This window comes from Lycorma delicatula, chromosome 3 (assembly GCF_047948215.1).
Source record: "Lycorma delicatula isolate Av1 chromosome 3, ASM4794821v1, whole genome shotgun sequence".
Lineage (NCBI taxonomy): Eukaryota > Metazoa > Arthropoda > Insecta > Hemiptera > Fulgoridae > Lycorma > Lycorma delicatula.
In genome coordinates this window covers 161,140,256-161,161,824 of record NC_134457.1, presented here as the reverse complement: position 1 = coordinate 161,161,824, position 21,569 = coordinate 161,140,256, and the positions used below count along the sequence as shown (strand labels likewise).

Sequence of the window (21,569 nt, the reverse complement as noted above, 5' to 3'; positions counted from 1 at the left end):
GAATTTTTAGTGTTACAAAATATATGCGTTGTAGTAATATATACGCTGTAGTTAGTTACAAAATATATGCAATAAAACAAGATTTGTTCTTCTATACCAGCTATATCAGAAGAAAATTGCTTGATGTATTTCAATATTCTGAAATATTAATATACTTAAATATTTGAAAAAATAATTATTTTTAGAAAGTGTGTATTAAAAAATTTATTATAAATGTTATGATTTTTTAAAAATAAAAGTAAATTATTTTGTAGTCTGAAAAAATCATCTTTTTTGTTTCAAAACCAGCAAAGTCCCAAATTCTGTTTTAAAATCAGCCACATCCAAACAAAAATTGAGTTTTGTGCTAAATGTAAATAGTTAACAGAATACGATTTTTATTATTTAATTAGGAATGACTAATAGTGAACAAATAAGAATTTTAGTTCTGAAAATGTTACTGCAACCAGTTTTTTTGCTGTTCTGAAAAATTGAATGGAATGGATGTGGCAGATTTTGAAACTAGGCTACTCAAATATACTAAAAAAAAAAATCAGTTACAATTTACTAGTATTAATAATCCATAAAAGTAAAGAAAAACATATAAAAACCATTATACACTCACATACAGAATGGTACTTACGTATTAACGCCCCGCAGCTACAGCTTTATTTAAAAACAAAGTAGTCAATCGGATTTCGGTTGAAAATGATTAGTCTTTTTATTAATTTTAATAAATGGTTATTTATATTTATTTATTTTATAAATATAATTTAACCAAACTTAAACTACGCTCGCTTCGCTCGCTAACCTTGACTAATTAACACTGTAATTTTTTTAGCATTTATTTAATAAATTCAGTAATTATTGCAATTATTTATTATTTAAATCATCAAAATACTCCTGTTAATTAGTCAAGGTTAGTGAGCGTAGGTTAAGTTTGGCTATATATTTATAAAATAAATATTTATATATAAATAACCATTTATTAAAATTAATAAAGAGACTGTTTTGAATCTATGTTAAACTCTATATCGGCCCATTTTCCACCGAAATCTGATTGACCACTTTGTTTTTAAATAAAGCTGTAGCTGCGGTGGGGTTAATACGTAAGAACCCACAGAATTAATACATAAGATCCTAAACAGTACACACCATGCTGCTTCCTCAGGAAGCACAAGTAACAGACTGACTAGGTAAGCAAATTATAGCTTGTCTAATGATATGCCTATCCAGGCGTGTATGTCTCCTGTTGCTATTTGCACAGTTCCAGCAGCAAACAGACATGACTGCACACTTTGCAAGCTGGCCTGTGTCTACTTTCATCTTTCTTACTTTTGAATTCAGTTAAGAACTGTAATCAAATGATTACTTATTACTTTAAAAATAGTGCAAGTGGCAGTTTAATAATTGAAATAGGTCCTACAATGGCTCAATGTGTAATTTTGAAAACGTTAACATTTATCTTAAAAAACTATACAAAGGAATGAATACCCAAAAAATTTTATTTATTTATGTTGTAGTCCATTTCATAAGGATTACTTAGGAAAAACAAAATTTGTGATTATCCCTTCTAAACCATGTTTTCATTTTTAAAAATCGTAGAGATGCCAAAATCGTTGCACTTAGAAGAATGTTATATTTTTCTCTAGAATCCCCATAGTTTTGAGAGCAAAACTTGAAAATTTCATGATTGGATGAAAAATAAACTAATGACAAATTATTTCATATTTACAGATGCTTTTTGTCTTGTGACATCTGACTCGCAAAATGTGAAAAACCTCAAAACTTTGAATGGCTATAACTTGATAATGAAATGAAATAGAGAGTTAAAATGAGGTGAAATTTGGTGTGGTTAATTAATTACCTGTATAGGTAGAATAAACAAGCCAATTTTCATCAAAATATGTGATGGTGGGTGAGAAAATTGTTTTTTTTTGGGGTTGAATTGTCAAGGAATAATCCTAGTGTTACAGTTACTGCAGTACTTTTTTTTAAAATTAAATACTACATACAAGTAATAGGATATACTGTTTATGGAAACTACAGTTCAAAATAATGATTTTAAAGGAGGAGCATAATCTATACAAGTATTTTAATTAGTTTCATAAAAACACTTAAACCAAGGTATTATTACCATTGTCAAAGAAAATATAACCTTATAAATAAGAACTAATATGTATATTTGATTACAGTGTTTGGTTAATTATTGACATTTCTAAACGTCACCTTCCAAATCTCATTGTTAAACCTCATGGTTAATATCCAAATTACTTTATCAGAATCATCTATAAACGATTAAGTAAAAGTATCTCAATATTATTATCTGCATGTCAAAAACTACAAAGAAGCAATAATGTGGATACAAATGAATACTGGTAAACGAAACTTGAAATGTCAACAGTTTGTTTTGAGAGCAAAAACAATATTTATTAATACATTTAATGTTATATTTTTAAAACTTATGACATTTGTGTAACATAGTTGTATTTAACACATCTTAACTTATAGTAGAATAATATTAAAATTATTTTGTTAACTTTCCTTATTATGTTTTCAATTTTTCTACAGATTCATAATACTTTTTGTAGCTGAATATTTTTTTTTTTAATGTAACTCATCTGATGATGTATTGATCACTATAAACGTACTCATGAGTTAATAGAATAATTGAAAAATACAATAAGATGTGTTAAAAATAATTTTAAATAAGATTATATATGTGACGTGAGTATTATGTGTAAAGTATTAAAACTTTAATTGCAATCTAGTGTTTTATTATCAAAATTTTGGCTGGTTATTAAACTGGTTCTAATGACCTGATCTTATCAGATTTGATAGTAATGTCAAACTGCTGTTTTTGGTATAATTAGTTTTAATATTCTAAAGGGTTTGTGTAAGATACATAGTTCATTGCTCAGTGAAGATAATGTCATTTATGGTTCAATTCATTCGTTATAGAAATCTTCATGGGTATCCCATGCAACATCAATTTAGAACAAATTTGTGTTTTGCTTTATAAGAAGGAATATTTTTGGGGTTTATTTTTGTATTCACGATACATTCAAAGAATTGTACATTTATTTAAGAACATAATCATTGATTACGAGATTAAGACCTGACAGACTGTTCTCAAGGGTTTTCTAAGTGGTAGTGTAAATACATGTCAGGAATATTAGATATGCTATTCTACCAATTAACGGGAACTACTACAATATTTATTTGGAAGAATTAAGATCAACCTTGGGAAAAGTTTGTTTAGATCAGCGTTATAAAGAAAAAAATTGATTGTACTCCACTAAGACTATCTAAAATTAATTTTATGTAATAGTGTTACAGCTGTAGAAGGTTTCTAATAACAAATTTACAATTAGATATGAGTGGAAATATATAAAAAGGCAAGCTCTGTTTCACAAAACAAGAGTGATAAGTCTTTTTCAACTTGTGTGAAGAATAAATAGTACAGAAATTGAAAAAAGTTTGAAAGTAAAGTCAAAGGAGAAAGAATAAACATTTTATGATAACATTCTTCTTTTGATAGAAGCTGAGATGAATTAGAAGAAATTATTAAAAAGGCATGGATTCAGGATTAGGAGAGAGTTCAGGTTGAAAACAAGAATGATGAAAGGTGATCAAAATGAGGGCTTTGAGGAATTAAATATTAAGATAGGAGGTCATAATAGATGTTGCAGAATTTTGTTACCTTGTTTTTAAAGTTAGGTCTATTATGAATTTGCTGCTGCTCATATATTCAATGCAAACAGGTTGTGCTTGTATAGATTAGTTATTTTAATCAGTAGTCAGCTGTAGTTTGTTATATTCATTCATTTATAATGAATTCTACAGTCCATGATCCCACAAAATGTGAAATACAAGGCGTAATTTGGTTTTTATGTGAAAAAACAATTCTGTGGTTGAGATTTTGAATATTATGATTGATACTAAAGTAAAGTGATGGTGCATTCATTTCAAGAAGGGCGAATAAATGTTCATGATGAAGAACATAGCAGTTGGCTGACTGTGATAATGGTTGGATTGATTAAAAATGTTGATGAAACAAAAACAAGAAAACCACTGCTTCACTCATATTACAATTGTCTTTAGTTTCATGATCAAAGACAATTGATTGAGACAGTTGATTTATGAAGTTTTAACAGAAAAATTGGGCTCTAAAACATTATGTGTCAGATGGATGCCACTGATATTAACTGACACACAAGAAAAACTGTCTTGCTGCTGTAGATGAATTTTTGCTGAATTATAAAAATGAAGGTAACGAACTGTTTGATCACATTGTTATTGGAAATGAAACTTGGATTTTTTATTTGAATGGCTAGCCAAAGCAGTAGTCAGTGGCATTCATCGTCTCCTAGACCGAGACCAAAGAAGTTCAAACAAAAATGTTAAGTAAAGAAGTGTATGGCTACTGTTTTTATCAGATAAAATGGGTGCCTATGCTTGTCAAATTTAATATTTAAAAAACTACTGTGAGTGCCAATACGTATTGTAATATGTTAAAAAATATTAGAACTATAAAAAAATGACGTGGGATTTTGTATGACAATGACCACATATGCCAAATCAGACAATGAGGCAATTGAAGATTTTTTTCTTTATTTTCAATCACCTACCCTACAGTCCTAACTTAGCTATTGGCAATTATTTTCTTTTTATTCTCCTTAAATATTGGCTTGTGACACAAAGATTTGACAATGACAATGAATTGAAAAACGGGATGGGATTATTGTGTGGCTTAAGTCACTAGTGGTGGAATTCCTTGAAGAGGGAATACTCGTGAAACGCTACAAAAAATGCTTTGAAACAACTATGTAGAAAATTAGTAAATAAATGTGTAAGTAATAAAGATTTTTTTATATTTTTTGTTTCAAAACTGATCTTACTTTAAAAACACGTCTTGTTGATTGTCAGATTACAAGGATGGGTGAAGTGCGTTAGTAATCGGAAGCCGATTCACAATAACAGCTTTCTTGCCAAAAATGAATCTGCTAGTTTTAAATGTAGATGTGTAATAAATAGAAAGATATTGAATTGAACATTTTTCTGTGGAGTTTAGTAGTTTACGATACCAAAATGTGGGCAATAGGAAAAGCAGATTGGAAAAGAGACCCTTCAAATGTGGTGTTAGAGAAAAATGTTTAAAATTTGATAGATTAATAAAGTTCAAAATGTAGAGGTCTTAAAATGAATAGAGGAGGGAAAAATGTATTGCGAATCTTATTAAGAAATGAACTAGGTTGGTAGGACAAATGATAAGATATCAAAGTTTAGTAAAATTTACCATTGAACCTTTTATTAGAAACTAACTAGTTAAAAAAATTTAACTGCAGATTAAAGTTATTTATGATTGTGCTTATTTTTTACTATATGGATAGTAATACTGTGTCATTAATACTTTTAGGTTTGGAGATTGCAAGAGATATTTGCCAGGGTAACTTGGAAAATGCTGTTGAGAATTCTGTTGAAGTATCATTCTATCCTGGCCAGCTAACTTCTGGAAGTTATATTGGCGATACAAAAACTGCTGGGTAATCATGCATTTTAATAGTAATAAATAATATTTTGTTGGTAAAATTTTAATTTAAAACTAACAAGATGTAATTCTGTTGGTAAAACATGTGATTGACTAATTTCATTTTTTGACGTGATAACTTCTTATAAATCGATGAACGCCGGCAGCACGCACAAAAAATTGTCTCGTTCCGCCTGAGCCGAGCCAAGCCGAACCGTCATGCAATGGAATATACTATCATGTCAAGCAGGTTTTGGCAGGCTTTTCAAAAACAGCATTTTCATGAATTTGATTTATGATTTCAATTTCATCATTTTAAATTGACACTTTATCAACATTGATTTGATTAAAGTTTATTTCTATAACAAATTGTTCATAATTATTTTTGAACAAATCATTCAATTTAAACTTATAAAAATTATTAGTATTAATTATTATTATTATTAAATGAAATGAAAAATGGAATATTAACGTGCTTCATTAGCTAATTAAACAATCACTTGATTCAATTTGTTTGTTTAAACAAGTAATTTTTTAAAACATCCAAATCATGGATGAATTTAATTAATTGGAATTTTCATCTAGCCCAACGCCAGTTTCTCAAAAAACATGTGTTTACTTCATAAGGATAACAAGTTTTTTTTTACGACATTACCATCAAAGGTCGATGAATATCAAACCTCGATGCATATCGACTGGATCAAACCAATCCTCCACAGGCTCAAGATTTTTAATAATGGATACATCTCTTAAAATATTGAGCAATGACATTGTAAAGTTGTTTTAGGTAGAGCTGGACTACTGTAGCCCCTTTTGTGAACTTAGAATTATACGGATACTCCAAATTTGATATTAATTCATGTAAAAAATTAATTCATATTAATAGATTTTAAGAAAAAAGTATGTTTATAGAAATTACTTATTAACTTTCTTTAAAAACTTCACATGTAATCTGTCATAAGGACAATGGACAATATATAAATTAAAAAAAACTGAGTTTTACTTAAAATTGCATTTAAGTCCTACCCTACTAAAGGCACTTGAATTTACACTTTATCAACGCAACTAATTTTCAGTATGTTCTTATAAAATTATAGTTTGGACACAAATTTTTATATTAAGATATATTCATTTTTACAGCTTTATGCTTTTTCAAGCTACATTCTTTACTTTTTCTATTATTTCATATTATCCACTTGATATCAAAGTATTCCTGGTGTAGTTAAGTATTTTGTTATCAGATTCCTTCTAATTTGTGTGTAAATACAGATTCTCAATGTGCATTAAGGGAAAGTTTTATCACTGTAGAAAAATTTTATTCTGTTGTCATGTTTAACTTGTCTAAATAGTTTTTGTATATCTACTTTAATGAATGACCCAAGAAGTTACCAAGGATGCTTAAAGTTGTGAAATAAAATCATCCTTTATCATAAAAATAACAATTTGCCTAAAACAAAACACATTTGGTTTATTGGCATATCCTCCTTTTTCTTCATCCAGTGGCATATCAGGTCTGTTCAAAAAATATTTGAGCTTGATTTTTCTCTTTGGAAGCAACTGAAATCAAGTTATACTTAACTTTACTACGAGGATGGTTGAGTTTTCCGATCCTTGTACTTGAAGGCAGTACTCTGTTTAATTGGGTTTCTTCTTTTGTTGTATTATCATATTTTTTTGTGATAACATGTACTAACATTATTCAGTTGATATCATAAATAAAAATGGCCTAATAGAGATATAAATAAATAAAAACAAAACTTTGATTGATGTATCTTTCTTCATTAATGTGACAGATAGTATAGAAACATTGAAACATAAAGCTGCAGTCACATGTTAGTAAGTATCTGTTCACCACAAATATCACCCATTTCTCATAAAATTTCTTATCCATGAGAACTACTTTTGTAATGAGACAAAGGCTACTATTTAGTTATAGCAATTTCTGTCTGTTGAACCATAGATTTCATTAAGGAACTCCAACCATGCAGCCCCCAACCTTGGTTACAAAATGATGTTATGTATAGTACCCCTTTATGTAGAGTTCCATATAGAACAGTTTAGTCAAACGTTAAGTGTTTATTTCATTGGATCAAACCAATCCTCCACAGGCTCAAGATTTTTAACAATGGATACATCTCTTAAAATATTGAGCAATGACATTGTAAAGTTGTTTTAGGTAGAGCTGGGCTACTGTAGCCCCTTTTGTGAACTTAGAATTATACGGATACTCCAAATTTGATATGAATTCATGTAAAAAATTAATTCATATTAATAAATGTTAAGAAACAATTATGTTTATAGAAATTATTTTCAAGTATCTTTTTATTCATGAATTAGAAGAAATTAAAAATTCTATTAATCTAGTAGTGCTACCACCTAAACATAATTACTATGTTTGTGAGCATGTGATTTTTTTATTTATTTGTGTAGCTAAATGAAACTATAAGGTAATACTGACATTAGGTTATCATTTTTAATTTACTGTGTGTATTGGAGTTTATTCTAATTTAGGTTTTTGTTTGTTTAGGAGCATCTGTTTAATGGTTCAAGTAGCATTGCCGTGTGCTTTATTCAGTTCAGGTCAGACAACACTGCAGTTGCTTGGTGGTACAAATGCTGATATGGCGCCACCAATTGACCATACTGTTACAGTATGTATATTAAAATTTTGAATCTAGAAAATTGTTTTTCCAGTAATTGAAGCATCAAATTCAAAGTAGTTGTTTGAAATAATTGCTGCCTTGAAGTACTTCGATTAGGTTTAATTATTTTAAATATTTGATTATTCGCTTGGTTCATTTACATAAATAAAAAGCTCTACTTCAATTATCATATAAATTATATTTATTATAATCTTGATTATGCAATTAAAATATCATTATTAAATTAATCATACATTGTAACAAATACAAACGAGTCTTCAAAGGATGAGTAGAGTCTGACTTGAACACTATTAGACTTAATTCTAGTGCGGAGCCAGTTTTTATAGCTTGGATGAAGCCAAGTGAGCCATATGGAGCTGAGTGAACCGCCAAGAGCTATGTAAGCTCTATGGAGCTGAATGAACTGTCAGGAGCTGTGTCTCAAAAGAAGTATTTAGCCACAAAGATACCATTTAAAATGGTTAGATGGTTCATCTAACATTTGAATAGTACGTACAGTTTCTTTGTTTTTAAAACAAACAAGAATCATTAAAGAGGAAGAATCCTATGGATACAAAGAGAAAAATGAGTGATATATATATATAAAACTAGATGTACAAAAAGAAATATTTAGAAGAAGAAAGAAAAGTGTAGGTAGCAATTGCACAACAGAGATGACATCAGATGAGTTAGTTCCGAAGGTTTCATGGCAGTCTGTTTATGATTTAAAATTGTTTATTCAGTATCCGGATATTTCACACTTAGTTATAAACAACATTATGTTGAAGAAATGTAGTTAACAAAAAATTGGGTGTGAGGTGGGTGCTGAATTTTAGTGGATACACAAACGCAGAAATATCTCGCTTCAGCTCAGAATCATTTGCAGTGTCTTGAAAATAAATTGATGCTATTTGACTATCTTATAAAGGTGATAGACCTGGATTTCCAAAGTGATGAGTCAAACGGCAATCAATACAGTGGTGATAATTCATCTCCAAGACAAAGACATGCAAGCAAGCCATATTTGTCCAAAAAATTAGGCAGTAATTCAAAACAAAAGATGTGACTTATTGTTCAGTGTAGTTGTGCTTTTGCATGATAATACTTTATTTCACACTCCTGCCCTAACAGTTTGCAATTGTTGGAAAAATTTGCTGAGAAACTTTTCTCCACTCATTTTATAGTTACAACCTTCCAGAATGTGATTAAATTAATGAAAATTAAAAATATTGTGATATTCAAACTTCTTTTTCAAAATTGTTATCTTTAGAGAACAAGTATGAAACTTAATAGTGAGATTATTTATCATTCAGTCTTTGTAGCCCCCTTAAAAAATAAAAAGTAAATACTGTGATTTCAAAATGTTTTTGTTTTTCATTGCATATTTTGCCCTCAAAGGCCATTCTAATAGGTTAATAATATGATGTTGGTTTCTTTTATCAAATTGTGTTGTATTTTCATGAAAAAGTAAAAAAAAATTGTATTGTGAAAAGAGTTTTCAAACCTCTTTTTCCTCAGGTTTTTTTTACCTTCCTTAGCTCAATTACTTTTAACACAAATTGAAATATACATTTTGTAATTATTCTGTATAAGAAGCTTTGCTTCTAGAGTCTGGCAAAAAAAGATTTATTCTGTTTTACAGTTTATGATTTAGGTGCTTTGACCCCTAGACAGCTTAACCCTCTAGCCCTCTTAAAGTAAGAAAAAAAAAATTTTTTTCATAAGAATTTTTTTGTTTATTTTCAGCACATGTTATGTTTTAAATGACAATTAAAAAACAAAAGGTTATCTAAGGGTTTTGAGACCTTTGTCATTTTATATTCTGGCCCTGTAACAGCCTCAAATCATTTAATATAAATATTGTGATATTGAAATTATTTATTTTCAAAACTCTTTTCTGCCTTTAAGAGCAAAAAGAAGCCCAATCTTGTGTTACAGTGGTTCAGATATTTTTAATTTAAAATACTTAGCTTTCATTAATTTAAAATATTGAAATGTTGGAGTTCTATATATTCTGTTGTGCTTCTGGTAGTAGTAAGAATCTTGTTGAATTAAAATTTTGAGCTCAAAATTCTACGTTTCTCAGCAATGTCATTAAAAAAAATTGAAATTCTGAGATATGAAGAGTTTTTTAAAGAGCAGTAATGTTGAAAGTTTTTACAAATTTTATTTTTAAGTACCTATAAAAAGTGAGAGACCTTCCTTTTCCCCTCATATACTCTTTAGTTTTGAAAATTGGAAGGGATTTCAATTAACAAAAATTTAATTATTGAGCCCTCAACAAATAAAATACATTATTCACAGTTCTGTCTTTTCAGAGCTGACACAATAGTAGTGGTACCAATTGTAATGGAAAATATAAGGGCAGTTTGTTTTATTCATAACAGAAATCTACATTATAACAGGTATTTAGAGAAAGGTATTTCTCATCTAATGATAACTTTTATTTTACTATTTATGCTGTGTTTAAACAAAACATAAAAATTTTGCGATAGTACTGGTTACTTCAGATTTTTTTTAAATACAACTTCACTGTAGCTTTAAATAAAACACTACACCTCTCCCCTGTTTAAAAACAAGCTTTTCATAATTTGCTTATACAGTATTCGTATAACATTTTAAGTAAAGAAAAATTAAAGGTATGAAATATGAAGCAACTCTGTTAGAAACATTTTTCATAATTTTAACTAAATAACTGCCCTTTATAAATAAAATAAAATAAAAATTTATTTTATGTCTATTTGATTGTATAAATTTCTTTGTGGGAATATTTTATAGTTTGTATTAAGACATAATCATGTGTTCATCATGTTCATTATACCTATCATGATTGTACTAATGTATCATCATATGTATGGTAGTTCATGTATTACCATAAATGAGTATTTTACAGATGAAATCAAGTTCTATTACTATAAACATAAAAACAGAATTAAAAAAAAAGAAAAAAAATTATATATGTTTTTAATATCCTGTAATAAGAAGATTAATGTTGTTAAGAAACAAATATAATAATGATAAACATAATTATGATAATAATTTGTGAATTTAACTAATTTAGCACATTAACTGAAATAGTGAAGAGATTATTTGCAATTCTAATAAATGTATATTAGATGATAATGTTTTGATGATAATGATATTATTTTGATGATAATCATATTAATAATGATACCACAAAAAGAACTATAGTTAAAAATGAAATTAATATGCATAAATTACTAGTACAAGATAAAAAAATAAATGAAATTGCAAATAATACAACAAAAAATATCAGAAATATGAAATGCATTACATGTGGTAGAAAAAGTCATAAATATACCAAGAATTATTTATAAACTGGAGACATATTAACATTAAAACATACCTTGATAAACAATTTGCGCAGATAACATATTCTTATTAAACCAACATACCTGTCATTATACATAAAAATAATTATATTGAAAATATGAATAAATATATTATGGATAATAATTTTACCGACATAAAAACCCCAACAAATAAATACTAAAAATTACAAAAACAATTATTGAATATTATACAATCTCCAAAGTTATAACGTTGGCTGCTCCAAAATTATAACAGGATTAGCAAAAATTCATAAACCTAATTTTCCATTGCAACTGCTTATTAATTTTAAAACTGCACCATCATATATTACACAGCCAAGGTAATGGATAAAATTTTAAGAAATAAAATAAACCTACCGTATAATAAAAATAATTTACAAAATATGTTTACAAATATACCCGTAAATGAAACTGAAGATATAATTTTAAAAAATCTGTTGTGGGCACCACAAGACTTCTTTGTATGCCTATTAAATTAAATACACATATACATTTTTTTAAATGAGTACGTACAGTTTTTTTCACTAATAACTTTTATTTTTTTTTTTATTGTTATTATTCAATTATTATACATTGTAAAACGTTTTTACAATCAATCATTTTAATTATTATTAAATCAATATATTTAAATATAAAAAAAAGAAATTAAGTCTAATTTGAACTGATGTGCTTTCCCCTTGTAAGATCCAAATAAATCATTAATTAAACTTTTATTTGGCTGTAACTCTGGAACCAGTGAAAATAGTACCACTTGTGATAGATCACTGTAAAACTCTTAATGAAGATTTATTATGGCAGTTAAGAAAAAGTTCAAAATGTAAATTTTTTTTTATTTTGAACTTTTTTTGGATACTTTGGTTCAGTCAATTGCAATCAAAAGAGGAGGTACATAACTAAATCAGTCGTAAATCCAAAATTTCAACATTCTATGGCCATTGAAATCTGATAACCGAAATTTTTCGCAGTCATAATGAATCGTTTACTTTGTACAAGGAAGTAAAAATTATCTTGTTAATAAAAAAGAAAATTATGTGAATGTGAATAACATAATTATTATAATGTGGAGTACATGTGTGCAAAATTAGTTTGAATTTGAAGGTAAATTTTACCTTCAGACTGAAGGTCTGGCCATGGATTCACCTTTATCGGATATTATCAGAAATATATATTCAACGTTTTGAAAATATAATAGTACATAATAATTATGCATATGCATGATGTTTTATTATTATGTTTATTTTTTTTACACATTCAATGTGTACACCATTAATAATTCCCAAAATATTCAACCAGTGATCAATTTCATGCCATGTTCGTTGAAACGTATCTAGTCTATGAGTTCAAATGCGTTAACAATCCTCCCCTTACGGCAATCAATAGTCACTACACAAGTTTTGTTTACGTTATCCTTGATGAAACACCATGGGAAACTTCGGTGATCTAAGTGGCCCAGCAATGGGTCCATCACAATCAATCCAGTATGTGTTGTTGAGGGATTCACACAAACCCCAATGTGGTGGCGTTCCAACTTGTTGGAATATTATTTTGGGTTATAACTCTTCAAGCTTAGGGTAAACAAACTCTTCTAAAAAGTCCCGATAGATATTTGTGTTAACTACCGTCCAATCAGACGATTGTGAAGTAGTCTGCACCAAACATTAATTTTTGGGCTACGTTTAATATGGTCAAGTTCAACATGTGGGTTCACTGATAAAAATGTAGTCTGATCTGAGAATATAACTTTTTTAAGGTGACAATCAGCATTTTCAATTCTTTCAGTCATTTCTGCAGAAAATTCCTTTCTAGCTGTGAGACCTTATGGTGTAATGTGCTGCAATATTTGCTGTTTATAAGGACAAAACTTTAATTGTTTCTTTGAAACATTGTGAGTAATAGATCGTGAAAGATTTAACTTGCACACTGTACTCCAAGTTGACTTACCAGGGCTGCAAACAAAAGACTGACAATTGATGTCAATTTTTTCATCTTATATTTTAAGCCTGCCTGCACCGTTCTTATATTCAACTCTGCCAGTTTCTTTCAATTTTTATCATACCATGAACAAATATTGTTCTAGAGAGTGGCTCTAAGTTGTAGAGTTTTAAAATTGGGTCGAAGCTATGTGCCTGATTTTGTTCCAATAAACCATTCTACACATTTTGCTTTCATTTGTGGATTCATGGTGATTGACATATGCAGTTACTTATGCAACCACAGCACTATCTAGTATTTCCCGAGGGAGAAGTTACTTATTAAAGAGAGAGCTCCCCAACCATTCATTAATTGGAATATTACGTTTCTCTTAATAGGATATTAAACTTAAAGATAATTCCCAGACACCTGGTATAATTAAATATGTACAACACTCCTTGAATATACAAAAAAAAAATTGATAAAAATATAATCCATAGAGCAATATATATATATATATATACACACACACAGTATATATCACTTTACTGAAATTTATCTTAAGATTCATATTATTCCTCTCTACTGTTAAATTATATTTAAGTCCTATTAAATAAAACACCTAGTACAGAATATTGAGGTAAGACATATCTTACCTTAATTTTTCATGCAAGTACTTCCCTGGAATCCTGCATTTCAATCATGACTAAGGGCGCAGAATCTCACGAAAGTACTTTGATGAAAAATTAAGGCATGAAATGTGATATCTCATTACTCTGTACTAGATGGTTTACTCAATATAATCTAACATTACAGAGGAATAATATGAATTAAAAATATTGATTTCAGGAAAGTAATAAAATGTAATATATTGTTGTGTTTTATACAAAACACAGTAATTACTTAAGTTATACTTACCATATTAATTTCAATTACATTGGGGAACAAAAAAGAATTTTTTTTTGTCTCTGGGAAAAAAATCTGTGATTGTGGTAGTAATTTTTCTCCTGAATTCAAATATGATATCGGTTTTTCCCCATCACGTACAGTTTCTGAGAGACAGGCATTTATAATTTCAAACATTTTAATACTTTCTGCATTCTTAACTACACAATATTCAAACATTTGACTTGCCTAGAAAGCAAGAAATGATAATTTTCTGCTTCATTTCACCTGTGGAGTATTCCTTTTGATGATCCAACAATAATTGGCCAGCATATAAGGATCCCATTTGCCTCTCTTACATAGCTGAAATCTCCTGTGAAAGTATTCCCAGTGTTCATCGATCACTGCGCCAAGATTTTCTGGGAAGAAGTCTAGGTGCGAGTGCAGGAAGTGTACTTTTAAGGACATATTACTACCAAATTTTTATAAGATGTCATAAGATCATTGACAATATCATGGTAATTTTCCGCCTTTTGATTTCCAAAAAAACTCTGTAACATTTTTGAATGCTTACCAAGCGGCTTTCTCCAGTGGATTCAATAGTTCCTCAAACTTTTCATCATGCATTTCTGATTGTATTTATGGACCTACAAATATTGCTTCTTTAATTTTTGTATCACTAATTGTAGGAAACTTCTGTTATAGTAGCCGTACATGAAACCAGGAGTACTGTCCATGGCCTGACCAAATTCTTCATTAATGCTAGTTTGATATAAAATGGAGGTAGATAAACATTTTTAGGATTGCACAATGGGTCATGTTTCACATTTTTCTGTTCAGGAATGAGTGATTTGCATTTAGGCCATTATTTTCTAATGATATGGTGTTTTCTGTCCCTACTATCCCATTCATATGAAAAACTATAGTACTTTGTGTAACTAAGCTGCAGATCAAAAATAAATGCAGTTACCTTCATATCAACACAAACATTCCATTCATACACTGTATATTGAAGCTTTTCTAACATAAATTTAAAGTTTTCATATTTTTCTTTCATACTAGCAGAGTGAATCACAGGTACTGATGGGAATTTATTACCGTTTTGCAGAAGCACGGCTTTTAAACTATCTTTAGAGGAATCAATGAACAAGTGCCATTCTGTTTGGTTATGTTCATTGCAAAGTGTCTCCATAATAGAAGAAATTTCATTACAAAACACTGAACCATTTTCTTCAGAAAAATTGTTTTTAAATTCAGAATGATGATTACAATAAGTACATATCTTTGTAATTTTTTAAGAAGATTCTATCCTTTTAGCTAGGAAGCAAGCATTTCAGAGTGTTTTTTGGATAACTTCAAATCTTGGTATGAGATTAAGATTTTCTTGAGTCAGTAAATGAGGCTGAGATGAAATGCTTTATTCAAAATTTCTATCACCATAATCTGTTTTCTTTCTTACTTCCATTAGACTCAGCTCTCTTCATCTAATGTCACATGTTCTGGAGACTTTGGTATGGGCAATTCTTCACAGTGTGGAACTGGTCTCATTGCAGATTGCAAGTTAGGGTACACCACTGTATGTTTTGATTTTGATGCAATCCCTTTAATGTTTGTTAAGCAGAAGAGTGATCTTTGGGTTTCCTCCAAATCATATGGAGAGCAAATTGTATGTGGCGTGTGTCTTTTTTCCATGCAGTGAGAAGCCTAGAACACAATAAACAACAGATATGCGGGGCCCAGGCCCTTGTTTGATTCCCAACTTTACACTGAAAATAAAGTTCATACACCTTTTCACTAATGGAGTAAGGTTTCATCTTTGGGACTTGAGTGTCAATTTCACCACATGCATAAAAAAATTGTTAGAATGATTTAGACAAACTCTAGACATTTTGTAACTAACGATTAATTAAAAGAAATAAAGTTGTAAATATGTAATACACAATAATTCAGACACACAAAGCACTCACAATGATGTGTTTACTGGTTCACTACTATCTCACAACTGGCATCGCTCTGATGAATGTATGCTACACTAGATCACGTTTGTACATATCTATATACATGTGAACAACAGTAGCAATGCTACCCTTTGAGTTAGCTCATTTGGTTCCATCACATTTACAATGCCTTAGGAGCTTTTACTTGACGTAGACAAATTAAAAAAAGTTAAAATAACAAAAAAACTATGTGATGGAGAAATTCCGAATACATATTTGAAAACAGGTTAAAAAAACTGCGTTAAGTACAGCTATTTGTACTCGTGAGACAAAAATCATACCAGATTTTGACCAGTGTAATCGATTTTCACAGGATCCCGCATTTTCAGTTTGTATTGAATTTTATAAATGACATTATATAAAATTTTATACAGTGGTAAATATAATGTATATAAGAGGGTTATTATTTTTCAAGGTCCGATCGGTCACGAAATTAAAACCACAGTGAAAATAAAAAAATTTTTATTTGTAACAAGTACTTACATAATTTTATGCTATTTCTCTATATAGTCGCCACTCCAATTTAGACATTTGCCGTTGGGTGGTACCAACTTTCCAATACCCTCGTCATAGAACGGAACCACCTGTGTTTTTGGAACCCATCTCGCACACAGTTTGCGGTACTGAAGTCTCCCACTCACAATGGTGTAGAGAGCTGACCTTGAAATTTTAGGAAACGAATCGTACAGAAATTTTGAACCGATGATTTTTTCGAATTGCCTCATCCACTCTCTCAACGAGATCATCGGTTGACACTACTTTCCTTCCCTGACCACCTACATCATGAACATCTGCACGTCCTGCTTTAAAGTTCCTGCACCATTGTCGGACTTTGCTGTCACTCATTGAAATTTCACTGTACACATTACTTATTCGTTGATGAATTTCAGCTACATTACACCCTTCAGCCTGAAGAACTCGAATTACCGCATGCACTTCACACTTGGCGGGAGATGCTATTGTAGACATGTTTACATGCTAGCTGCGTGTTCAGAACTAAACGAAGTGACACAGAGTGATTGAAGGCCATACTAGAGATGCTGCGCAACACATATGTGCAAAGGTTCATCTGATTTTTCTGCGGGTTTTTATTTCGTGACCGATCGGACCTTGAAAACAGTATGTCTTTCAAACAACAAAATCTGAAGTGGAAATAATCTTTAAATGACTCAATATAACTAACATGTTGTATTAAGGGATCATGTCTGGTTCAAGAGGGAAGTTTAGTTAGTTTACATTTAAGCTTACTTTACATTGTTTTTTGAGGATCAAAAATTATCCTTATATCTACCGACAGATTGTTTAATAATCAAAATGTGCTTGTTTAATTTTTCATCTCTATAAGATTTTCTAGAGTACGAGGGATGTTCAGTAATTAACGAGACAAATTGATGTAAAGAAAAAATAGTTCTTTCAATGACAATGAAACTTTTTCAAGGTTGAATTGGCAACCTTGGGAAGACATTTAATCAGCTGTTCGATCATAATTAATCTAAACATAACCTCTTCAGACTGATGTCGATTTCAGAATGTCAGCTTCGCTTAAAACATGTATGCTGGAAGAACAATGTTCAGTGATAAGATTTTGGTATCAGAAGGTGTGAAACTGGCAGAAATTTTTTCAGTGTTAAAACAGTATGTATTTAAACTGCAGTAACATTTATAAGCAGGTGGAACAGCTGCATTTAATTCGGGCAGAACAAGTGTGACTGATCTCCATTGCTCTGGAAGACCAGTTAAAGTTTCAACTACTGCACTGCAAAACCACATAAATTAGCTTATTTGCGAAAACAAGCAAATCAAAATTTCTAAAATTGCTAGTCTGTGTAATATTAGTGTTGGAACCACGCATTCAGTCATTCATGACGTGCTGAATTATCGCAAATGTGTTGAAGATGGAACCGAGACCCATCCCCTTTACGGACTTAAGCCCATAAAGTCACCCGGATTTGCATTTGTTCACAGCTCAGAGAACAGTTTGGAGCAGATAGTAATGACTTTCTGGATTGTATATATGATAGCCTATGATAAAATGTGGATACACAATTGCGAGCCCAAATCCAAATGGCAAAGTCTTGAGTGGAAACATCTGAAGTTACCCACCAAAAACGTTTCAAAACTCACACCTCAGCCGGAAAAGTGATGTTGAAGGTCTCTGGGATTCGCAAGTTCCAATTTTTAGTAATTATAATAAACAGTGTAGCATGTACAGTGACTACTATTCTAACATGCTCCAACAGAAAGTGAGATCTGCGATACGTTGCAAACATCAGGGCGTTCTCTCAAAAGGTGTGATTCTTTTGCATGATAATGTGTTTTCTCCCACTTTGCTCAGAGAACAGGAGATATGCTTGAGAAGTTGAGTTGGGTGGTATTGTCCTTATAGCCCTGATCTCACCCCATCTGATTTTCATTTATTAGGCGAGATCAAAGACTTTTTATGCGACAAGAAGTTTGACAACAGTGAAGTGGTCAAATAAGTGGTACACAAATTGTTAAAACAGCAAGGTAAAAACTTGTGTGTTGCAGAAATCAGAAAGCTCACAGAACAATGGGACAAGTGTTTAAATTTTGCTGGAGACTATATTGAAAAGAAGTGTAAGTTTCATTGTCATTGAATTAATCATTTTTTCTCTACATCAGTTTGTCTTGTTAAGTATTAAACATCATCCCTCATATTTGCTCTTAATGATATTATTTCAGTAAAAAGTTATTATTTTATTGTTTGTACAACATAAAATCTCAATTTCTTATATTTCTGAAATAAAAACTTTTTACAGAAAGTTAAAAACATTAACTTATTTTTATTGTGATAAATATTAGTTCAGAATAAATAACAAATGAATCATAAAATTATAAAAATCTGTCTTATTGCACTAGTGTTTTAAGCCACTATGAAAATAGTGTAAGTGAAGGAAAATAGAAAACATCTTTGTACAGAAAATCCTTGAGAGGCACTTAGTTTAATCAGCTTGTGTAATTTGTTTAGCGGATTTTAATTGCAGAGTTTACGCAGAAATCAGCATTATGTATGTAGGTGTGTGTGTGTGTGCTGTGGATTAATTAACTGGAATATGGTTCAGTAAATTGGATTTTAACCAGGGTATTGTAATATCACAGAATAATAATTCAATGGCAATTATTATTCTTGGGTGGCATTATCTTGTTTGCAGTTGGGCATGAGAAAAGTGACAAATGAAGAAATTGCTGCTATCTATGGCTTTGCACAGGCATATTGAAGCTGACATACATTATTAATTATATCATTAATTTAATTGATGGCTGTTTTTTTTGTAATTTTACATTTATAAGATGATTTTAAAAAAAATATTTATGAATTTATATATTTTTTGTTTCTTGGTGGTAATAATTATTACTTAAAATGGCTTTTGTATTTTTCGTAGGTTTTCAAGTCAGTCCTTAAAAGATTTGGTGGGTCTTTTGATCATCAGTTAGTAAGAAGGTATGTTTTCATAATTTTAATTAATGTGGTTTTTCTGTCTATATATAAGGTGCAGTTCAAAAGTAATGGCCGATTGATGGCAAAACGAGAATAGTTGGAAGTATGATAGAATTGTTTCAAATACTTATATGTATACTTTATTTTTCTACATAGTCACCATTTCACTCCGAACACTTTTGATATCATAAAATAAGCTTTTCAAACTCACTGCATAAAATTCTGCCCCCTGGGATTATAGCCATCTTTGCACAGAGTTTTTCAATTCTTCATTCTCCTTGAATCATTGAGATACAGGCAAAGAACCATTTGGAAAAGTACAGTTAAAAGAAGAGACAGACTTATAGGCCACTTATTAAGGCATCCTGGAATAGTTGCTTTATTATTGGAGGGACAGGTAGAAGGGAAAAATTGTGCAGGCTGGCAATGTTTGGAATAAAGAAATTGTTAGGGATGTAGGATGTAGGGGGTATACTGAAATGAAATGTATAGCTCTAGATAATGAATCTTTCAGAGCTGCATCAAACCAGTCAAATGACTGAAGACAAAAAAAGAGAAATGTAATCTTGAAATTTTTTTACAATATGAAGTGAGATTTTGATTTCACTAGTCTGTAACAAATTAAAACCAAGAATCCAACTTTATTGTTGAATATCGTGAACCAGCTCACTGTGCTGGATTAGTCTTTCAAGATAATGATAATTCAGTGTGCTGTTTGAAATTAATATGTAATGGTTTTTATTTTTTGAATAATTTTTTTTTGTCATTTTTTTGTTAGGGGTTTCTATCCTAAAGGTGGTGGTGAAGTTAAAATTACTGTTACACCAGTAAAATCATTAAAATCAGTTAATATGACTGATGGAGGATCTGTTCAACAAATTTGGGGTGTATCTTACGTTGCAGGAAGTGGTGAATTCCTTATGAAGGTAAACTTAATATCATTTCTATTTTATTCCTGTAAAAAGAAGTGTTTGGTTATCTAACACAATATTTCTCTTATAATTTAAAAAGAATTTTATAACTTGTTTAATAAGAATCATGCAGTGCACATTTAGATTCAAAAATTTTTTTTAATTAGTATTGTAGTTAATATGTTTACGGACACTAGAAAATAATTTGGTAAAGACAAATATATAAATATATTAATGGTTAATTATCTTGAACCCAATATGTATTTATTTGTCTTTATTCATTAATGAAAGTATATCTTTTTATGATGATATTGAGGTTTTGATATTAGTGGTTTTAATATGCTTAAATGTATTTTGTGTATAGTGAGGAAATCCTGACCGTAATTTAAGACAAGCTTTAGTAAATGATGTCACAATCACATTTTTAGTGTAAAAAAATTAAATTGAAATAAATATTTGGCTACTGATAAATTTTTATAAAATTTGAAACAAGTTTTTTAAAATATATCTGTTGCAGTGATTAATAGAATACATGAGAAAATGCTCTAATTATGTAATTGTGAATGAAACCATGAATGAATGACAGGATTGTTTGAATAAAGGAAGTATTATATTTTATTGTGCTTTTAGTAAACATCTTTTTTTTATTTATTCTTTATTTTATTTTATTGAAGGTTTTTGTGTCAGTAGCTTTTTGATTGTACTATAAGTTTACTGTAATATTCTAATCAATGCTGAGAATTTTTGACATCAATACAAATGACCATGCTTATGCAAAGCAACAGTTCTGCTATTGGCACATTTTATTTCAGTATGGCAATGAGTTATTTATGTACACTTTTTCAGTCTTACTTATATGAATTTTTTGATTTTAATAGTTTCTTACTTTTGTTTGGCTTTT

The 21,569-nt window shown here is 29.8% G+C and overlaps 1 protein-coding gene across 1 annotated transcript in view; it reads left to right on the top strand.

Annotated features, from left to right (window-relative positions):
• Rtca (RNA 3'-terminal phosphate cyclase) overlaps positions 1–21,569 on the top strand; it is a 57,928-nt gene that overhangs the window by 23,382 nt on the left and 12,977 nt on the right. Inside the window, exons 3-6 of the mRNA XM_075360907.1 lie at positions 5,399–5,525; positions 8,037–8,160; positions 19,702–19,760; positions 20,536–20,683. Of these exons, the coding sequence (XP_075217022.1) occupies positions 5,399–5,525; positions 8,037–8,160; positions 19,702–19,760; positions 20,536–20,683 (458 nt within the window). The remainder of the gene's footprint in view (positions 1–5,398; positions 5,526–8,036; positions 8,161–19,701; positions 19,761–20,535; positions 20,684–21,569) is intronic.